Here is a 20403-nt window from a genome sequence, read left to right as displayed (position 1 = left end):
TCACTTCACAGACTTTCACTGAAAGGCCAGTATTGTCTACTATTATAGCCAACATGGTTTAAATATAAAAAGTTCACTTCAGATCATACCATTATGTAGTGGGTACATCTATCTTCATATACTGCAAAGAAAACATCATTCAAAACTTTTGGAACATCAAACACCCCTTGTATTTATTATGAGTTAACTTGGTTGTTAACAGAGGATTCAGATATGTGAATAATTTGAAGCAAGTGAGACATTGAGGGCATAATTATTGATGACCTCCCCCTTCATATAGTTGGCAAGTCGGCTGGAAAAGTTTTCGAACTGTGACCCTAAGTCAACTATGTGCCCTCACAATGAAGGGTCTTTTATGAAGCACAAGGGAGGAGGCCTTTTCATTAGATTTACACCACAACAAAGGAATTCAGGATGACAATGAAAAAAAAAAACCGAACAAGATGTGTCTTGCCAAGGTTTTATCGAGTAAAAGAATGACTAACATATCACCAAACATTTTTTCAAAGAGTTTGGTTTTCTCAGTTAAGAAATAGTTGGCACAAAATGATAATAACTTGACATAAATTGTATTTCTTGAGGGAACTTCCATTTTGTTACACACCTTTGGTTCATACTGAAATACATTTTTGTATAGTATCTTCTTCACAACACACAACACATAGTCACCAGGGGCCTTTATTTAGACCAGGTCGATGAGTCATTTCTTGCCTTAAGTCTAGAGGTGCTATTCTTCATCGAATCTCAATATCTCCCTTTACTTTCTTGCAGATTATCATTCCCATAATATTGTGGGTGTATGAATTTGACTAATCTTGTTTTAACATATTTATCTGAAATATTGTTTGCCTCAAAATAAATCAGTACGAAAATTGAATCACTGTTACTGGTAAATATTTGAGTCTATTCAACAGGGCTTGAAATAATGTGAAAAAAATTCACTCTTTCAGTTCATAATAAAAAAAAACCTATATATGTACTACTGCAATCAATCGATCTGTTTTTACTTGCTTAATATAAAAAATATCACTTTGAAAGTTTCTACAGGTACAGAAGAGTTCTACTTATGTTAGAATGAGCAAGCAGAGGTTTTAAAATCAACCAGGGATCTCCTCACTATAACAGAATAAACATATACTAGCTTTTTGTTCATCTTTCTACCCAATGTTTCAATGTGTCCTCATCTGATAATTATGATAATTAGTATTCATATTTTATGCAATTATTCAAAATCCAAAACCAATTGACCTGATTCGCTAGTTGTCAGTACTGGTTGTCTTTGAGGAGAAGCAATAGTTCACCACCGTGTGGAGATTTCCCTGCGGCTGATTGATAAACTAAACTGTAATATACGTGGCATGAATGTCTGTATCTTGCAGGCAGATTGATAACCATAAGAAATTATACTTGCAACCACAATACTTCTTAAAACCAGTTGCCCAAGGCTATAATTAATCACTTGTCAGATGTTTGAGACAAGTCATGAAAACACCTTTTATTTGGAACTCTGGTTACAGGTTATAAAGGTAGACTTATAAATCAAGTGTGAAGCAATGTAGTAAACTTACAAAAATGATGTGGTACACTGTAGCCAAGGTGTTTTCATTGCCAAAATAAGTAGGCAATGTGTACATGTAACACATTGGCTTTTGACTCAAATCATTCTTTGAGTGTTAAAATAAAGATGTAAGTATTTCTTTATAACTGTTGTCTTTGTTCAAGTCTTACAAAGAGTGGTACACAAATTCATGAAAAAGTAGCCGGCTAAAAATTGTGGAGTAGGCGGTTGATTCTGCCGGCTGCCGGCTACTATCCCTTAACATCCTTGCCTTAACTAGTATGTCAGCCATATGCATCCTTAGAATAGTCGAATAGTCTGAGCTGTATCTGTCACTTTTCTATGTATTGAAAATGAAACATCACCTCAGTTGCATAATTTGAGTTTTTATAATGTGCTTCACCATGCTCAAAACATTATACCATCATTACCCCTGTCACAGACCCATAATGGCACAACGGCCTTTTACATTTCCTCAACTCCCTGGGGAGCATGGGCATACAAGCATATATAACATCAGGTCCCTAATTATCATAGTAGCTGGGTTGACTGGGGCAATTGCAGTTCAAATCTTGCCCAAGGGCTTTAGGCATTCAGAAACAAATGACTGTGGCGAGGTTTGAATCTGCAACAAGCAGATCGAAGCTGGCTGAGGTAACCATTTACACCATCATGACTCCATGGTGATTAATTGTGATCACAAGTGACTACTTTAATTACCCTGTCTGTTTACACATCACTTCCTGTTGTACAATAACTTTGTACACATATTTTAGTGTTTGTTTTTGCAATTGATGAGTTACAAACAAGGTCCTTGGCCTATGTTATTTTTCACACTTTTCTTTCAAAATAGAAAAACACTGTAAAGGAGTTTTTTTGTACATTAAAATTCCACTATCAATACCTACTCATTCATGTGACCATTTTAAAGATGAACGCAACTCTCAAAAGTAAAGCCATCCTCTGTAAACTTTGGGTCTGGACATCATATATTTGAAATTAACATCCTGTAAAAAAAATCTCTGCAAAAAAATGTAAAAATATGTACTGAAAATGTGACTACAGACCAAAGTTCACTTTTTTTCCTTTGTTAACAAAATGTGTTGCCCTATAACACATCTGAGTGAAAATTATGGTTTATTGCTAAAATTTGGGAAATTTATAAAACTCATTGTTCATTTTAAGTCATTTCAAATATAATTTAGAATGTTAAAGAAAAATCATGAAATTAAAAGTATTACCATCAAGTACTAATACACTTTTTAAAATATTTTTTTATTCTCAACCCAACCGACCGACCGTCCCATCAAAATGTCAAATTTACCAAACTTTCAGTTAATAGAGGGCGCTCTACCTACTAAAGTTTTTTTCCATTTTCTGGCTACACAAGTCATCCACTTATATTTGTGCAAATTTCAAACAATTTTTTGTAGCCATCCTCTATCATTTGACGTTTATATGAAAAATGTTAAAATTCGGTCAAAAGGCGGTGCATTGGTTAATGCTCATACTCAACTTAAAAACCAGACGTGCGTACGGTTCCTATAAATTCTCGACTAGTCGGACTCGAAGTCATTTTTTCAACAAGAAGATGCAGAAATGACTGACGTGGTAATAAGCATAAATTTGTCGGAGTATTCATAACAAAAATGAATAAGATGTATACTTAATTGTCATGGTTCATCCCCGGCACGAATTGTTCAAATCCTGCGCTCATTTTCAGGTCGTCGCGTCGCAGGCACACACAAACAAACGTCCTCCGCAACTCTAGTCTATCAGGTAGCCCTCGGATGTTCTTCCGATAAAATACGACACACAGCCGAACAACGCTATCGCGGATGGAACAGGCCCTCACATGCGAACTTCGTTCGCTTATAGTTATAGCATCGAAAGAAAGCCCGAACGTCTAGCAGCAAGACTACCGCAACTCTAGCTTTGGGTCCAAACTAAACAAACTGCAACAGGAAAGTCTGACGTTGAGGGCGCTAATAACATTGCATTTAATGGGGGGAGGGGGGGGGGGGTAGCCGTAGAATTTTGAGAAAAACTATTTGCTGCCCCGTCCTTCAAAAGAAATTATCTTTGTAATCAGACAGAAGGAAATATTTTGTCACTCTCATCTTCTGCCTGTCCCACTGTCTCAGTCTGTGTTCCTTCTCTCCTAGCCTTTTTACGGTGCGTGATATCCCGGCATGCACCTGGTATATTCCTTTCAATCTGTCATTTCCTCACTTGTAACTAGCTGCTAAAGCTTATAATGTGGTCTCAGAATCTATATGCATAATTTCCCAATCAGCATGTTCATCACCATGGGCATCACATATAATTACTCAAATAACTTGTTAAAGTGATTAGAAGCTCCTCACTTTGTTTCCCCCCAGAATGCATTGCCCTAGTATACAGAAGGCCTCTTCTGAGCCTGATATGAAAACTTTTATAACTACTTCAAAGAAATTGCATGATTCAGGGATTATAACGACTATGACTTTTAGGGTTCCCAGAATTCAACACAAATAAAATCAGCCTAGCTTAAAAAACACCAGAGACATTTACTGTTATTCCAGGAGTGTTTGCCAAGGATATTTGTGTTATTCTTTCACATTTATTTGTTTTCTGTCTTGTTTTTGAAATTTATTTTACTCAATTCCACTTTATACCTTTTAGGTAATTTTCTAGATTCATGTTGTATGAGTTAGGTGATGTTCAGTTCACATTTATTTTGAATGGAAGTCTCCATGTTTTTTGTACACTTGAGAGTAGTCTAGTTCCTATATATGATATGAGTTATGGTTACTATGATCATCTCTACACACTACAGAGTTCATACCGCATATTAACAAACACACATTTCAAATACAAATGCAGTTACAAGTGGGTATCATACTTAATATTTATTCCACTTTTTGTATCAAAATGCAATAATAATGCAAATGTATAGTACAAAATATAAAAAATATGGATATATGTGATATAACAATAGATATGTACCATCCAGTACTTATTACATTTCATCCCTTTGCATAAGTTAATGAGGATGTACATTGAATGATGACTTGGGGAATAAATGTGAAAAGTGTAAACAAAATGGCTTTACAGCAAAAGCAATGTTTCATCCTTTTCGACATTTGGACAAACAAGGTGACCTACTTCTTGAGAAATGTGAAAATGTTTGTAAAAATTTAATCACTTTGAATCCAAAATTTGACAAAAATTCATTCAGAAGACACATTTCTATAATTTTAGTCTAAAAATGAATTTAAGAGTTGTCAAAAAGTTATCAGAAGTGATAATTTTTGCAATGATTTTTTGGCGGGAAATTTGTGTACCTGATATGAATGTCCACAGTATGCAAATGATAGACACTCATTTGCATATGTATATTTTTGGTCTCATGGAATAAGGTTTACAATGAACAGGAATGACGTTGATAAAGAAAAGAAGAGAACACGTTCAAAATGACAGCATCAGTTGAAAAAGTTTGATATAAAGGTCATTTTTTTTCAATTAAAAGATGTTTTTGTGTACTTTTTCATGTGGGAAGCATAGAAAAGGCAGTGTTGAATGGCAAGAACTGAATATGGCATTTTGAAATTGACAGGAAGTCTGAAGCTTCTGAGCTTAGAACAGATGTCAGAATTATGTTACAAACATTGACATAAAAGAATCACAGATGACAACAGAGCAAAGAGGACATATCAAGGCAACTTTTGGATTTCGTAACTTTTTTTTTACCCCCAAAAAACTTTCTCAATATTATTATTGGTAAACCTTCCTTTTGTTTTCAAACAATAATTTCAGCATATATATTTGCTTAAAATATTGGAAAATTGTGATGGCCAAAGACAATGTGGCCTTGTGGATATGATAGTCAAATGTACAACATATTTTATTTAGAGTTGTGATACATTACATGCAAATTAGTTATTACTATTTTTCAAAAAGTTACATTATGATACTGCAAGGAATATAGCATAATCTCAAAATTCAAATTTTAATGTAATGGAAATTATCAAAATGCCAGCATTTTGATTTCAAAAAGTAATAATCATACTGTGTAAATACAAAATCAGAAAATTAATTCACATAACTTTAATTTTATCATACTAGTGGCAATTGAGCTATCGACTTACTGAGATGGATATCAACCAATATTATTGTTGTTTCTTTGTGTTGTGGTGATATAATCCCATTTTCAAGATAGTGTAAACAGTTGAAGTCCTCCACTGCAAGATCATGGAAGTCATCAGAAATGCCACCCTAGTGTGAGTATAGTTAAACCAGCATCCATTCAGTACCTTATATCAACATGTCGCAACAACAACAACACGTCTATTTTAGTAAGACGAAACCTCAACTGCCACTGTTGTATCTGCTTCAACCTCTTTACATATAACCCCCTCAGCCTTTATAGTTTTAACAGTGAATGCATGGAGCATAAACATAATTTTTTTTCCATTTTTTCTTACCCACTATCAAAAGTAATGATGAAGGTTAAATATTAACTGCCTTGCATCAAAAGAAAGTGATAGAAATATTGCATATAAATTCACATTGAAGAAATTATTATGATAACGGTCAAAATGAAGTTATTGACATTTGGGAAGACTTAGGACCCAATACCCTGCACCCAGTAGGACATCTCAAGATATGTGGCAGCATAGCTATTTACAGCCCATTTCAAGTTACTGTTCACTGGCTCTGTTTGAAACAACCATGCAGAAACATACGAAACTACAAATGCTGTGAACTTTGAAGATTGAACGAATACAGCTTACTGCAACATTTTGTCTAAAATGAAATGAAGTAATGTGCGACTATGCTGATGTCAATTAACATATTGGCACTCGAATGTCTCTGTCTAGCTGCAGTACATGTATGTTCAAATGTATTTAAATGCTTATATTTCATATAGACAATATGTAGCAAGATATTGCAACCTTGCTACCTTAGTGTTAAAATATGCACTTTCTATTTGGTTTATGTATGGTTGTATCAAGCAGAGCCACAGAATGGTAACTTTAAATGTGCTGTATCTGAAATCTACAAATAATAGAAAATAAGTATCTCCATAAATTGAGATGTTTTAATAATGATAATATTGTTCTAATATTACATGATTCAAGAGAACTGTCAATGTTCAAGGAAGATTTTCTCAAATGTTATTTGTTATCATTTTGGTCAAACTGTGTATAACACACAACCAATGTGACTTGAAAAAAACCATACACGAACTGTTGACATTAGATATTTACAAACATAACAGTCACACAGACACACAGACACACAGACACACAGACACACACACACAATTTTGCAGACATGAAAACAGAGCTTTGAAGTTTTAAATTTCGAGTACATAATTAGAGAATACATATCTATATACAATGTTGAATATTAGATGGCAACAGATAGAACTAAACAGAGTGAAAATACACTATTGTACTCTACATCGACACTTCTACAATGCATATTACTCATTATATTACATTCATCTTCTTTATATTATATTCAATCATGTCTTTCTTAAAACTGACATCAAGTACTTTATCTTTTGACTGTACACACAAATGCTGTACAGTGTTTTTGTTAACGTGGTAAATTAGTGTGAAATTGACCTGAATTCCCTAGCCATTCTACCAGGGTTCCATCTGTGTTTTTGTTGTGGGTTGTTAAGTAGGAAAAATCTACCTGAGTTCCCCAACCATTCTACCAGCGTTCCCCATCTGTGTTTTTTGTTATGGGTTGTTAAGTAGGACAAATCTACCTGAGTTCTCAAACCATTCTACCAGGGTTCCCACCTACCAGTGATTTTGCTAAGGGTGGTGAGTAGGTAAAAAAATCACCTGACTTGTTTGGGTATTTTACTTACATTCACCATCAAAATTATGACACAATATGTGTAAATCTATGCAAGTCTTACCAGAGTTCCCCCCTCCCCTCTCTTAAAACTGGGTTTGTCACCAAAATTATGGCACCGACCCCCCCCCCCCTCTCCGAACACAATTACCACCTTAGCAAATAACACTGTGATATAAATAACAATTTCCTAAATTATTCGGTTAAAATTATCATTTTTAAAATTTCATTACATATCTAAAACCAAGATTTCTTGATTACTGTAGTATTTCTACAGATTTCATATTTAAACATGATTTTGATGTGATAAAATGATGGCTTTTAAAGTCGCCATTTCTGCTATATTGTCAGGACTCCAAATTGACAGCAGTCCATCGACTACCAATTCTTGCCTTAATTTGCAGCTGGTAGCCAACTCAGGCTACCGTTGATTGCGTGACAAAGATTTTGAAAGATGAAAGCATTTTAATAATACACACATGTCCGATTTCAAATAGCAGGAATGTAGGACAACTGGTCACCATCCTAGGGATATCAATTCTGAAAGTTATAACCCACTGGGATTACCACAACAAAAAGTTAATTTTGAACCCAGATTGTTACATTTCTCAACAACCTTGACAGCCATAATCTTCTCTCTGAAACAATGGCTGAACAATCATTCAAATCTTTTGTTTCCATTTGGTACAATATCATGAATCAATCACTTTGGACAGATTATACATTTTCAATATATTTTCTGAAAATTTTCCCCATCAAAGCAATGAATATATTATTTATAACGATTCCATTTTTCAAATAAATTACTTGGCAATGTATTTCAAAATACAAATAAATAATTGAATTTTTAACAACTACAGATTATAATTGCTGTTGTATTTTAAAATAAATTTCTAACACATACACCAGACAACGCAATATTACTGGGTTTGCCAAATTCATATTTGTTTGTGATATGGGATGATAATCTTATAATTGTGCTTATAAATATGATTCAGTAAAATTTCTTATCTTTCCCTGATTAGTCCCACAATTGAGTGACTATTACAGCTATTACAGATAAAATCAACCACTATTTGACAGTTGTAGCTAGTGCAGGCGTAATGGTAACACAAATGAGTATGAATTTCCCTGGTAAAACGTGTGTGTTAGTGAAACCATCATCAGTGTAATTTTACATAATTTTGCAAGGTTTTGATGACAAAGCATGAATAGATTAATAGTCTAGAGATCCCACTCCTTATTTTCCCTCTGTGTGTGTTCTCCCTATCAAAAAAAAATTAGCATATAACAAGGCTATGGTATGAAAGACAACAGTAGTGATATACAGCCTCTGATGAATTTATAAATGAATGATTAATTATAAATGAATATTATCAGCTGTGTTATTAGTTGCTTTCCTTTGTAACAATACATTTCAGAAGTTTACTTACAACCTGTAACACTCAAGTATTAAAAGTGATTCAATTGTGTGCCAAGCATGTTTCGAGCAGTCATATATCAAGTGTAAAATAACATTATTTTCACTTGGGTGTTATGGGTTGTATCTCTTACACACAGAAATTAGACATTTTTGTTCAAATTTATTTATATTTTCTAGCAACTTTCAATAATGGAACTAAGTTTTGGGTATATTGTCATTCTTTCTTCCTACAGTCAGCTACTTTTAAAAATGGTTGTGTTTTACCTCTTTTTCTTAACACTGAATCTTTTTGTTGGTTAGAAAAATTGTGTTGGTTGTCACGATTTAGACTCTGTCTCTTTCTACACAGGAACTAGTTGTTAGTTTCTGTCTTTGTTGTATTAAAACATCAATGTCAATGTTCACTTCAACATCTCTAGATGTTACTTTCTGTGTTTTCTTTCTTTGCTGCAACTTCACTATCAATGGTCACTTCAACATCTCCGATAGTTGCATAGTGATGACTAAGTTGGCTCATAGGACGAGGTCTGCGATCCAGGTTGTCATAGTCACCAGGTATTGTATTGTACTCTGTGTATAACAAGAAATAAATATAAATCTACCTACATTACAACCATGTTGTTTTCATCATGTGTTATCTAGCAAGTAAAATAATAACCCTATCTTTCCAAATGATTGACTTTGATAAAGGTGGACGTACTTTAATTCCACGTTTCTCATGACCCAACCAACTCTATATTCTTCAATCTGGCAAAATTATAAAAAATGACGCCCTCTATGGCAAGATAAGCAAAAACTCACAACGTCACTGAATGCAAGATGGCGACACAACAAGCGTGTATATGAGCAAAGCTTATCGTTTACTGCTCAAAATTGGAAACTTTAATAAAAACAAACAGTTCAAAGTTTCCTTCTGACTTCAATTGTCATTTCCAAGTCTCTCAGACTGTGTGATTATGAATGAAAATTACCAATATGTACACATACACTTGGTTTTTTAACTGACAAACCCATAATTTTTAAGGTGTTACATTGAGAAAAACAGAATTAAGTATGGACGCTGTAACATATGACATTGGAGATGTTACATTTAGACTCCTGACAAATACCCCCCCCCCCCCCCCCCCCCCCCTTTTTGTGCCATGATTAATTAAATGCACTTTTCACTGCAGTTGTTGACATGCACAAAGATTGAAGATCAGGGGTGGATAGCAGGTTGGTCTATGTATCACACAAAGTCTTGATTTCAAATGGTTGAACACAGAAACAATTTACTCCTGGTAATCTTCACTTACTTACCGAAAGTTTTTAATTCCATTTCTCGGTTCTCCTTAGAAAATTTTTTTTACTACTCAGCAAAAATAATCTTGTCTTACAGAACATAATTTCATTGAATCCAAGCGTATTTCATTTTTCAAAATTATATGACTTTTACACTCACCACTAGTCAAGTTCCCTTGTTCAGGGTCTGCTCTATCACATGGCAATGTTTCATAAGGATTAGTAGCTCTAGTATCAGGTAACACTGTACAAAGAGAATTCACCAACACATGACATTTATTTTAAAACTTACCAAAATGTTGTGGTGGGTTGACGTTATTTGTCAGCGGTGACGGTAAGTTTTGATATGGGCGTTCAGTGGGTTCTAAATAAGGTGATTCAGCGTCTATAGCAGAAGCAGCATCGGGACTACGTAGGTCCTCCATACTAGCATATGGCGTGTGATCTTGTCCACCCTTGTTTGGACTACCACCAGGAAACACTACAAGAGTTAGCGTAAAGCAGAGAAGGGGGATAGATTACTGAAATGTTTGCCATGGAGTGCAGGGATTAGAAATTACTTTAAAGTATTACTTATAATAGCTAAAAGAGGAGATGGTAGCCAGAAGACTGCGTGTAACATATACTTGATTGGATGATCAAAACTAATCAGCTGGCAAGTTGAGGTTGTTTTCCTTACTAGATATCAGAACTTTACTCAACACAGGAGGATTGTCATGGAGGAGAGTCTTGCTAACTGGATTAACATTAACAAAATTCTCTCTTGAATCACAACCTGCTGGGTTCAGTAAAGTAAAGAGGGGACGGTAGCTTCACACATCATATATTTCTACTGGTGAAGTATTTCTGACGAATATATATATCATCGTGTCAGTGCAGTAAGGTTGCATAGCAGATACATAGCAACTGTATAATAGCAGATATGACTTTACTGCAGTGACGTGATGATATATTGCTTGAAATGTGAATGTTGTTGACTTTAATGTTTTGGGAATTTATGGCAATTATCTAGCAAGTAAAACAACAACCTAGACTTGCAAGTCTTCTGGTGAACCCTTCCTGTTTTAGCTTTAACATTAAAATATTCTAAAATTTATACTATAAATACCATAATTGCAGCTTTTTAAAATTATCGAAATCTAATAGAGGATAGGATAAACTGATGTGGTATATGGACATAAAGAATATAACACCTCAGTAGCACAATCGGACGGCAAAGCAATTCTTACAAAGCTCACCATGTAACACGTATGTGAAAAGAAAAATGAATAAATCACAGTTTTTATGTACATCTGAAGTGATGGAAAGGGAAAGAAAGGTATACTTTGCTGTAATATGTACAAAGAGTAACACCCAAGTATATCAATTACATATTTGTGTGTCATATTTCTATAGCGTTCATATCAGGTGTATATTACAAAGTTTCAATAACAAGCCTAGCATGTGTTTATTCTAAAATGTAATCAATCTGTACACATTGTTACTATTGGAAAGCAATCATCAATGGCTTGAATGCTTAAAAATAGATGTCGTAAAACACCATCTAGATCTCACTAAATATAATCAAAGTTGCCACATGATTATTCTCTGTATACAAACCAAACCACAGGGGAAAGCAGGCAATGTAATTGATATGATTGATCGATCAATCAATCTATTTATTTATTGATTGATTATTTGAATGATTAATTTTTGTGGTTAAATGAAACATATTTTGTGTGTGATATTGATCAATTGACTGATTGATTTTTGTAGTGATATAAAACTCTTTTCCCTTCTTTCTCTGGCTACTTGAGGAAGACTTAAGGGCTGTTGTGCTGTTCTGATCCGAGCCAGGGGTAATAATTGTAAAGTGCTTTGAGCACAGCGTGGGAAAGGTGTATAAGAACCCAACATTATTATTATTATTATAATTACTTTCTCTCTTTCAGGTGTATATTTCACTCTTTATTGACGAAATAAAGACATCTTGTCCATTCTTGGTTTCTTCTCTTATCTAAATTATAACACCCTTATGCCCTTTAGCTGTCAAAATGCTGACTCAGTGTTTGACATGTGCAGGACTAGAAGTACATTAATCTCATAATTACCAGAAAGATCTTTTACTGCTACAATTTGCTTTATCTCTTATATTCTAGGAGATTATCACATCAAACAAATACAGTGATGTGTAAACTAGTATTAGCAGTGAACCCAGACCACAATAGTCTTGCTGCTAGACCCCCCAGGCTTTTCTGCTCACTGTCAAGGCCCTCGATTGTGTGCCACCTTCAGAAACAGAGTGTTGAGAAGAAAGCCTGAGGTCTAGCAGTAGAACATGTACGATTATCTGAGTGTGTATTTTAAAAATAAAATAGTTTGCAATCAAACTTTGTTGAAGAAAATATGACAGAAAAGAATAAGATTCTAGATATTTTTGTAACACACTGTTGCAATATTGTTGTGCATAATTTATATATAATGTGTATAGATGTCAAACACTCACTTTCTTTGTTGATATTTTTTTCATCATTTTTAAAAAATTGGTTGACATCTAGTGGTATTGGTGGTGATCCTGGTGCCATGTAGTGGTCTTCATCAAGTTGAAGTTCTGTAGAACACAGGTAATCAATATTATTAGCTTTTACAAAGACGAAGAGAAGTCTTCATGAGGGGAACATCGTCTTTACCAGCAAAGTGCAATTGTTGCACTTTCTTATCAATCCTTATCAGCTCATTACCCTTTCTAAGTGTTTGCTTTTTGTAATTACATCTGATAAGCCCGATGTGTGCAAGTACTAGTGAGTGTGTTACTCTGCCGCGAGGCACAACTGGCTTTGGTGAAAGGTCACAATTTGGCTTGGGTGAAAGGTCACGATCCGATCGCGATCATAACATTAGGATACATTGTGCACCGTACATTGATGATGTTACATGTGGAATATGGACATCAGATATGGGAATTTGCTATTTAAGTATCTCTGTGCTTAATTTTTCAAAAAATTATTTAACTAACTATGGAACGAGAAAAACTGTAGTTTCGAGTGCAAGGTTACTTTCAAGGAGTGAATCGTTTGAGTCAAGGGATGTTATCAGCTGTTACAACTTTTATAATCCTATTACAGTTGACATTACAAACAGATTTAGAGATTGTCAACAACCCGACTTGCCTATTGATGAACTCGGGTTATCCATAGTTTGGTTTACCGAAGCGTTTCCGACATGTGATATGAATGACACAGTCTGTAATGATCACTTTGAGTTAAACACAACTTGTCATAATGCCTGGGTAGACATTGCCTGGGATTGCAATCCCAGGCAATGTGCTTGCTAAAATGAAAGGTGATTTGTTTTGCTGTGAGTCAAAATGGCAATGGGTAGGTTTCTGGGTGATGACAGAAGAAGGGATTAACAGGGTCTCAACATCAAATTTTGTACTTCGTTGTGTGTCAGTAATGCATCTGAGTCAAATTGGGTTTAAGAGGGTACATTGATCCCTGTTGTACGTGAGGTGTGGTGGATACTTTCTACATTTGAACATACACAGACATGCTACCTTATGCAATGTTATTCCCCTTGTTGGGCTAAAAATGGGGTACACATATTTCAGGTGAGACTCTTAACATTAACTGGGCTCTGATGTGCTGAGTTTTTAACCCTTTGGATCTAAAATTGGGCATGCTTAAATTCCCAAGTCCCAAAAAGCTATAAAACGTGTCCTGGGCCAAATGAGACAAGTGTTTCTGGCAATGTGTTTACAATCAGCTTTGGACTTCTCCCTATGCGTACATTATTATTGATTGTTCATACATAACTCTTCAGAAACGAGTCTTTTCCAAAATGGTGTGAAGTGGGTATAGATTTTTAGTCAACATACCAAATCTAGAATAGGGTCAGGATTTTGTCACACAGGTTGCTCTACCAAGGCTGACCACAGATACCCCCCCCCCCTCCCCCTCCCCCCCATGGCTAAATTATGGCATTAAACACTGATGAACAAATTAAAGGAGGACTTACTCTTTGCACATGTTGATTCATCCACTCCACAAGCGCCTTCTTTAACATCCCCATTACAGGCTTGTTGTTGACTCGCAGCAGAACTCACATTGGTATCCTTTCCTCGATACAATGGATTGTTCTGTACGCTGATCTGTGACTTGTTCCGTTGTCCACTATAGGGTCCTGACACGGCAGGACCTTGGTGTTCATAATTAGGGTTCTCAAAACGGAGACTACCAGTGTCTGCGTGAAATGCTGCTGTTCCATTCAGTGGTTGATTGTTATACCTATAGTGACGTAAAGCGTCATGAAATAACCAGTCAGCGATCATAATTCCATTGTCCAGAATTTACCTATTTCATGTTTTTTAATGTATTTTTTTGTTAGTATTTGGTTAAGTATGAATGCAGTATGGTTCTGTATTTTTGCAATGTTGTGATGCTGTATGATGCATTGCATTGTAGCTGTTGCAAAAAAACTGGACTAAAAATTTTGCATGAAATGTAACATAACAATAAAATAGAAAGGTTTGCTATAACTGAAAGAAACTCACCCGTAACGTAATTAAAATTTATTATAAACGAGGAAAGAAAAGAAAAAGAAGTCATATCATGCATTACAGAAATGAAGCAGAGAATTGTAATAATGACAAAATGCAATGCACAACACACATATGAATCATGTGCACTGTCTTTGCTATACATATCATAAAATATACCAAATTATGTTTCAATAGGCTGTGATAAAAAGAGAAAAAGGTAACTAGAAAAAAATTATCTTCATATATAATCAAACAACTGCAAGTATAGAAATAATATTCCAATAAAAAAAAGGCATTTACATGCCACATATTGACAAAGCAAGCTACTTAAAAAAAAAAAATTCAACAGATAGTTTGTAGTGTAGGTACTATTGTATGTTTGGATGTCCGCATATCTGTGTATTTGCTTGTGTATTGTGTTGGAAGCACCTGTCCAAACCCGAACCGTGATATGCCCCACCCACACTAACCGTGAGCTGTGAATGAGATCATGCCAATTATCACTTACTTATCATCATCATGTCTAATGAAATGATGTCGGCATTTCCATAGTAACAGTGCTAGAATGATGACTAACACTAAGAACACGACAGCCCCAGAGACTGCTCCGATCAATACAGGATTAGAGGCACCTTTCTCACCACCGACCTTTTTGTCTTGCGATATATCAAATATTGCTGAAATTGATATAATCATATGGTAATGATTAATGGACTAAAGAACACTTACACCACGGCAGGGACGTAACCCTTTCTGCTTGGATTTCGTCGACGTCTGCGACAAAATAGAGCAAGAAATACAAGAATAGCAACCAATATAAGGCCCACGATTACTCCACCTGCGATAGCCCCGTGATCGTTAATTCCCGTGCTCTTGTCTGATGAGCTTCTGGCAGGATTAAGACTATATTCTCCGGTAACTGAGTGGGAATGATGGAAAAGAGTAGAACAGTGGATGTTGTGTTTTGCACACATATTTATGTTTGGTTCGGTGACAAGTTTTGTTTTTGACAACATGAGGCTGTGGAACACTTCATTTTTGTTCGGAATTAAATTTTACTCTTCCTAGTAATACTTTTTCCTCAATAAAATCCCTTCAGATCAGGACCTGATGATATATTTATTTTGAAATTTTCACAGGCTATCAGTACCGAATGATGCACTGTGTGAACTGGACAAAAGCTACATGTCATTCATGTCTAGTAAAACTTTTTAAAGCCCTTTGATTTAACTTTTGGCTCCGAGGACCTGATGATGTTCTGTGAACTGGGTAATAGCTAATAAAACTTATTAAAAAGTACTTCAAGTTTAGTTTTCTGGAGGTTATCCAGATTTGTTTTTTGTTTCTACATCACATCAGTAGAGAAAACTATGTTTACATAGTTCTAGTACATGAATAAATAATCAGAAAGTAATTTTCTAGATTTACGAATGTATAATTTCAGTGAACCTTTAATTTCAACCAAAAACAGAGGTATTCCACTGTAATGTATCCAACAATACATTATTGGTGTTTTGTAACTCAGCCTCTAACAATATAGTTGTCTGAACCAAGTCATAAATACTGTGTGTGACAACACAAAGTCAGTAAAGATATAAGAAAACATGCCACAAAACAAGCTGCCTTTTATCTAAAGAATATTTTACATCAACAGCAAGCAGACTGGAAATGTGAAAACATTGTCAAGTTCAGTGAAAGCTGAACCTGATAGTTGTTTTATTGTGAAGTGCAGGTTAATTGGCATTTGTATGTATAGTGTGTGTGTGTGTGTGTGTGTGTGTGTGTGTGTGTGTGTGTGTGTGTGTGTGTGTGTGTGAGTATGTGTGTGTGTGTGTGTGTGTGTGTGTGTGTGTGTGTGTGTGTGTGTGTGTGTGTGCGTGTAAATAAGTGTAAGTGTGCACTTTGTGTGTTTGCAATGTGTGCATGTACATTAGTGTGTACTGGATCAATCTGTGTGTGTGTGTGTGTGTGTGTGTGTGTGTGTGTGTGTGTGTGTGTGTGTGTGTGTGAGTGTGTCTGTCTTTCTGTCTGTGTTAAACTATTACTTTTAACAGAGAGCAGTATGGTTGAGAATGACATATGGTATAGTTATTGTTTTTCGAAAAAAATTGATTCACAACAAAAAAGTTATTGACATATAGATTCACATCAAGTTGAACAAATAAAATTATCCTACAAAGTTGTAGATTGGGTGCCATAATTCTCAGTTTAATTAAAAAACATCATATTCAGTAGAAAGTGAATCCAACACCAAAACTAACATGTTACTAAAAAACTGCAAAACAGTGCCATTCTCATCCATATCACTCTATTTAAAAGTGTGGATATGTGAGGTGTGTTTGTCTGGAAAATCAGTTCTCGCATCATACAAATCACCAAATTTGATTGCTTTAGAACAACACAAATACAACATGGAAGTGATGACATTAATTTAAATTAGTCTACTTTTACACATTTGTTTTTATCGAATTAATAATTGTGACATTAGACATTAGACTTTTAGTATTAAAACATGAGAATACGGGAGATATTACATGAAAGTTAATAAGAGATGGAGAGTGATTATCATACATGTAAGTTGATTGTTAGGTTACAATGGTGTGTTAATGAGTGGGGTCTTCTGCCAAGAAACCATCTCCCTATGTCTGTCTTTCCATGCAAAAACCATACCAGATGAAGGTTTGATACTAGTGTAGACTGAAGAAAACCATGGAATAACTATGCAACTACCCTGATACACATGCTCCTTGAATATGTTTGTTATCTAATGTTAGTTTGGTTTATTTTGACTACAGATGGTTTTCTATACTTTTGCTCTTCATCTACATCATACTAAAGTTGAAAGGTCAACTACATGTTACTAAGTTCAAAGGTCGAATGCAAAGTAGACAGGTTGGCTACATCATACTATGTATGTTCAAAGGTCATCTACATGCTACTAAGTGGAAAGGTCAAATGCATATACATTTTACAAAGGAACAGGTTGGTTACATCAAAATTCACAGGTCAACTACATGCTACTAAGTTGAAAGGTCAAATCCATATAATACATGCAAAGTAGACAGGTTGGCTCCTTCAAACATATTGTAATTCAAAGGTCATTGACATACTAAGTTTGAAGGTCAACTGCATTATAAAGTTGAAAGTTCAACTACATATCAAAAGTTCAAAAATAAACTAAGAAATGTAAAGTTGATAGATCAGCAACATGATACAGAGTTGAAAGTTCGCACAAAGGTGAAAGGTCAAAATGATATATATAACCAGTCCAAATCACTTATTAAAGCAAATCTTATAATCATGATAATAATAAGTCTGTCTGTTTAAATGAATATCACAGATTTTGTAAATAGTTTTTAAGATCGATATTTTTGTAAATATTGCATTACACTACATGTCAAGTCTATTGTCATAAACACAACTCCAATACCTTATGATTTGGGGTGCCAAGTTTATATTTTATTTATCATAATCATAAACATTTTATCATGGCCGTGTTTTCTATGACATAAAGTCAGAAGAACTGATGATGGTTGGTTTCAACTATGTTATCATAGCACTACTTCAATGTAATTTAATTTTTACAGTCAAAGTTGAATTTGTTGAAGTATATGTGACACACACTGTTAATTCTGAAACACACATGTATGTAGTGATAGAGTACAAAAATAGCTCAGAAATGAATGAAATATTAGACAACATTCATTGCTTTTTGCTGTTTAGATTTCTAATGACATATCAAACACTAACAAAGTACTGACTCATTTATCATGATTCTTACTGAAATAAAAGTTTGTTATGGCCATCAATGGGTGTGATGGGAAACACCTGAAAATTATCTTTAATATGAGACTATCTTGTGAATTCAACAAGTGAATGTTATTATCTTACAAACTCAGAGTACAAACTGAGAACAAGGCCACCATGCTTTATTTTTAGATATGTTAATTTCACAGCATGTTAATTCCACAAGTTCAGTCATATTGAAACTTACATTTTTCGCACAAATCTCCAGTGAAACCTGCAGCACATACACAGCCTTCAACAGTGTCACATTGATAGTTGAGACTCTTACAGAAACAGAGGAATTTACAATTTGGACCAAAATATTGATCGTCACATCCTGTAATGGAAAAGTTATGTGTCATTTTTCTACAACTGCCGACATCAGACTGTGAATGAATGGAACCTTTTACAAACAGGGAAAGTAAACAAATGAATTACATTTAATTTAAAAACTCTTGGCATAGCTATCCCGTACTATGTGGTGTTCTACTATCTCTTACTATGTGGTGTTCTCCTATCCCGTACTATGTGGTGTTCTCCTATCCCGTACTATGTGGTGTTCTCCTATCCCGTACTATGTGGTGTTCTCCTATCCCTATGATGTGGTGTTCTCCTATCCTGTACTATGTGGTGTTCTCCTATCCCATACTATGTGGTGTTCTCCTATCCCATACTATGTGGTGTTCTCCTATCCAGTACTATGTGGTGTTCTCCTATCCTGTACTATGTGGTGTTCTCCTATCCTGTACTATGTGGTGTTCTCCTATCCCGTACTATGTGGTGTTCTCCTATCCCATACTATGTGGTGTTCTCCTATCCAGTATTATGTGGTGTTCTCCTATCCAGTACTATGTGGTGTTCTCCTATCCTGTACTATGTGGTGTTCTCCTATCCCTATGATGTGGTGTTCTCCTATCCTGTACTATGTGGTGTTCTCCTATCCCATACTATGTGGTGTTCTCCTATCCCATACTATGTGGTGTTCTCCTATCCAGTACTATGTGGTGTTCTCCTATCCTGTACTATGTGGTGTTCTCCTATCCTGTACTATGTGGTGTTCTCCTATCCAGTACTATGTGGTGTTCTCCTATCCTGTACTATGTGGTGTTCTCCTATCCCATACTATGTGGTGTTCTCCTATCCAGTACTATGTGGTGTTCTACTATCTCTTACAATGTGGTGTTCTCCTATTCCGTACTATGTGGTGTTCTCCTATCCCGTACTATGTGGTGTTCTCCTATCAAGTACTATGTGGTGTTCTCCTATCCTGTACTATGTGGTGTTCTCCTATCCAGTACTATGTGGTGTTCTATTATCTCTTACAATGTGGTGTTCTCCTATTCCGTACTATGTGGTGTTCTCCTATCCAGTACTATGTGGTGTTCTCCTATCCTGTACTATGTGGTGTTCTACTATCCAGTACTATGTGGTGTTCTCCTATCCCATACTATGTGGTGTTCTCCTATCCCATACTATGTGGTGTTCTACTATCTCTTACAATGTGGTGTTCTCCTATTCCGTACTATGTGGTGTTCTCCTATCCCATACAATGTGGTGTTCTCCTATCAAGTACTATGTGGTGTTCTCCTGTCCCATACTATGTGGTGTTCTCCTATCCAGTACTATGTGGTGTTCTACTATCTCTTACTATGTGGTGTTCTCCTATCCCATACTATGTGGTGTTCTCCTATCCTTTACTAATACTAAGCAGTGACTCAGAGAAAACGCAGCCCTTGTCATTTTAACCTCAACAAAACATTACGTCATTCACATAATAAAAAAGGTACATTGTAGCGGTGGAAGTCCATTACCTTTTTCACATTTTTCTCCCATCCATCCTGGAGAACACTGACAAAGTCCAGTAATATGATGACATGGACTGTCATTACAGTCACACTTAGCTTTACAGTTAGCACCATACTTTCCAATGGGGCAATCTGCAAAACAAACAATGTACAAGTCATTATACCACACACAAGC

At 35.3% G+C, this 20403-nt stretch overlaps 1 protein-coding gene across 5 annotated transcripts in view; it reads right to left on the bottom strand.

The window, feature by feature from the left end:
- Positions 1-4440: 4440 nt before the first annotated feature.
- LOC144447022 (uncharacterized) overlaps positions 4441-20403 on the bottom strand; it is a 46165-nt gene continuing 30202 nt past the window's right edge. For 3 of the 5 annotated variants that reach the window (XM_078136885.1, XM_078136884.1, XM_078136886.1), the window contains 7 exons: positions 20235-20360; positions 18632-18760; positions 15367-15556; positions 14115-14383; positions 12604-12708; positions 10411-10599; positions 4441-9407 (listed from right to left, as the gene is read on the bottom strand). In XM_078136885.1, coding sequence (XP_077993011.1) covers positions 9253-9407; positions 10411-10599; positions 12604-12708; positions 14115-14383; positions 15367-15556; positions 18632-18760; positions 20235-20360 — 1163 coding nt within the window. In that variant the 3' untranslated portion in view covers positions 4441-9252. Of the gene's footprint in view, positions 9408-10278; positions 10363-10410; positions 10600-12603; positions 12709-14114; positions 14384-15145; positions 15315-15366; positions 15557-18631; positions 18761-20234; positions 20361-20403 lie in introns of all 5 variants that reach the window. The other 2 variants (XM_078136889.1, XM_078136888.1) reach the window with 2 other exon arrangements.

This window comes from Glandiceps talaboti, chromosome 16 (genome assembly GCF_964340395.1).
Source record: "Glandiceps talaboti chromosome 16, keGlaTala1.1, whole genome shotgun sequence".
Lineage (NCBI taxonomy): Eukaryota > Metazoa > Hemichordata > Enteropneusta > Spengelidae > Glandiceps > Glandiceps talaboti.
Note: the sequence above shows the minus strand (reverse complement) of the source record. Positions and strands in the feature narration are given on the sequence as shown.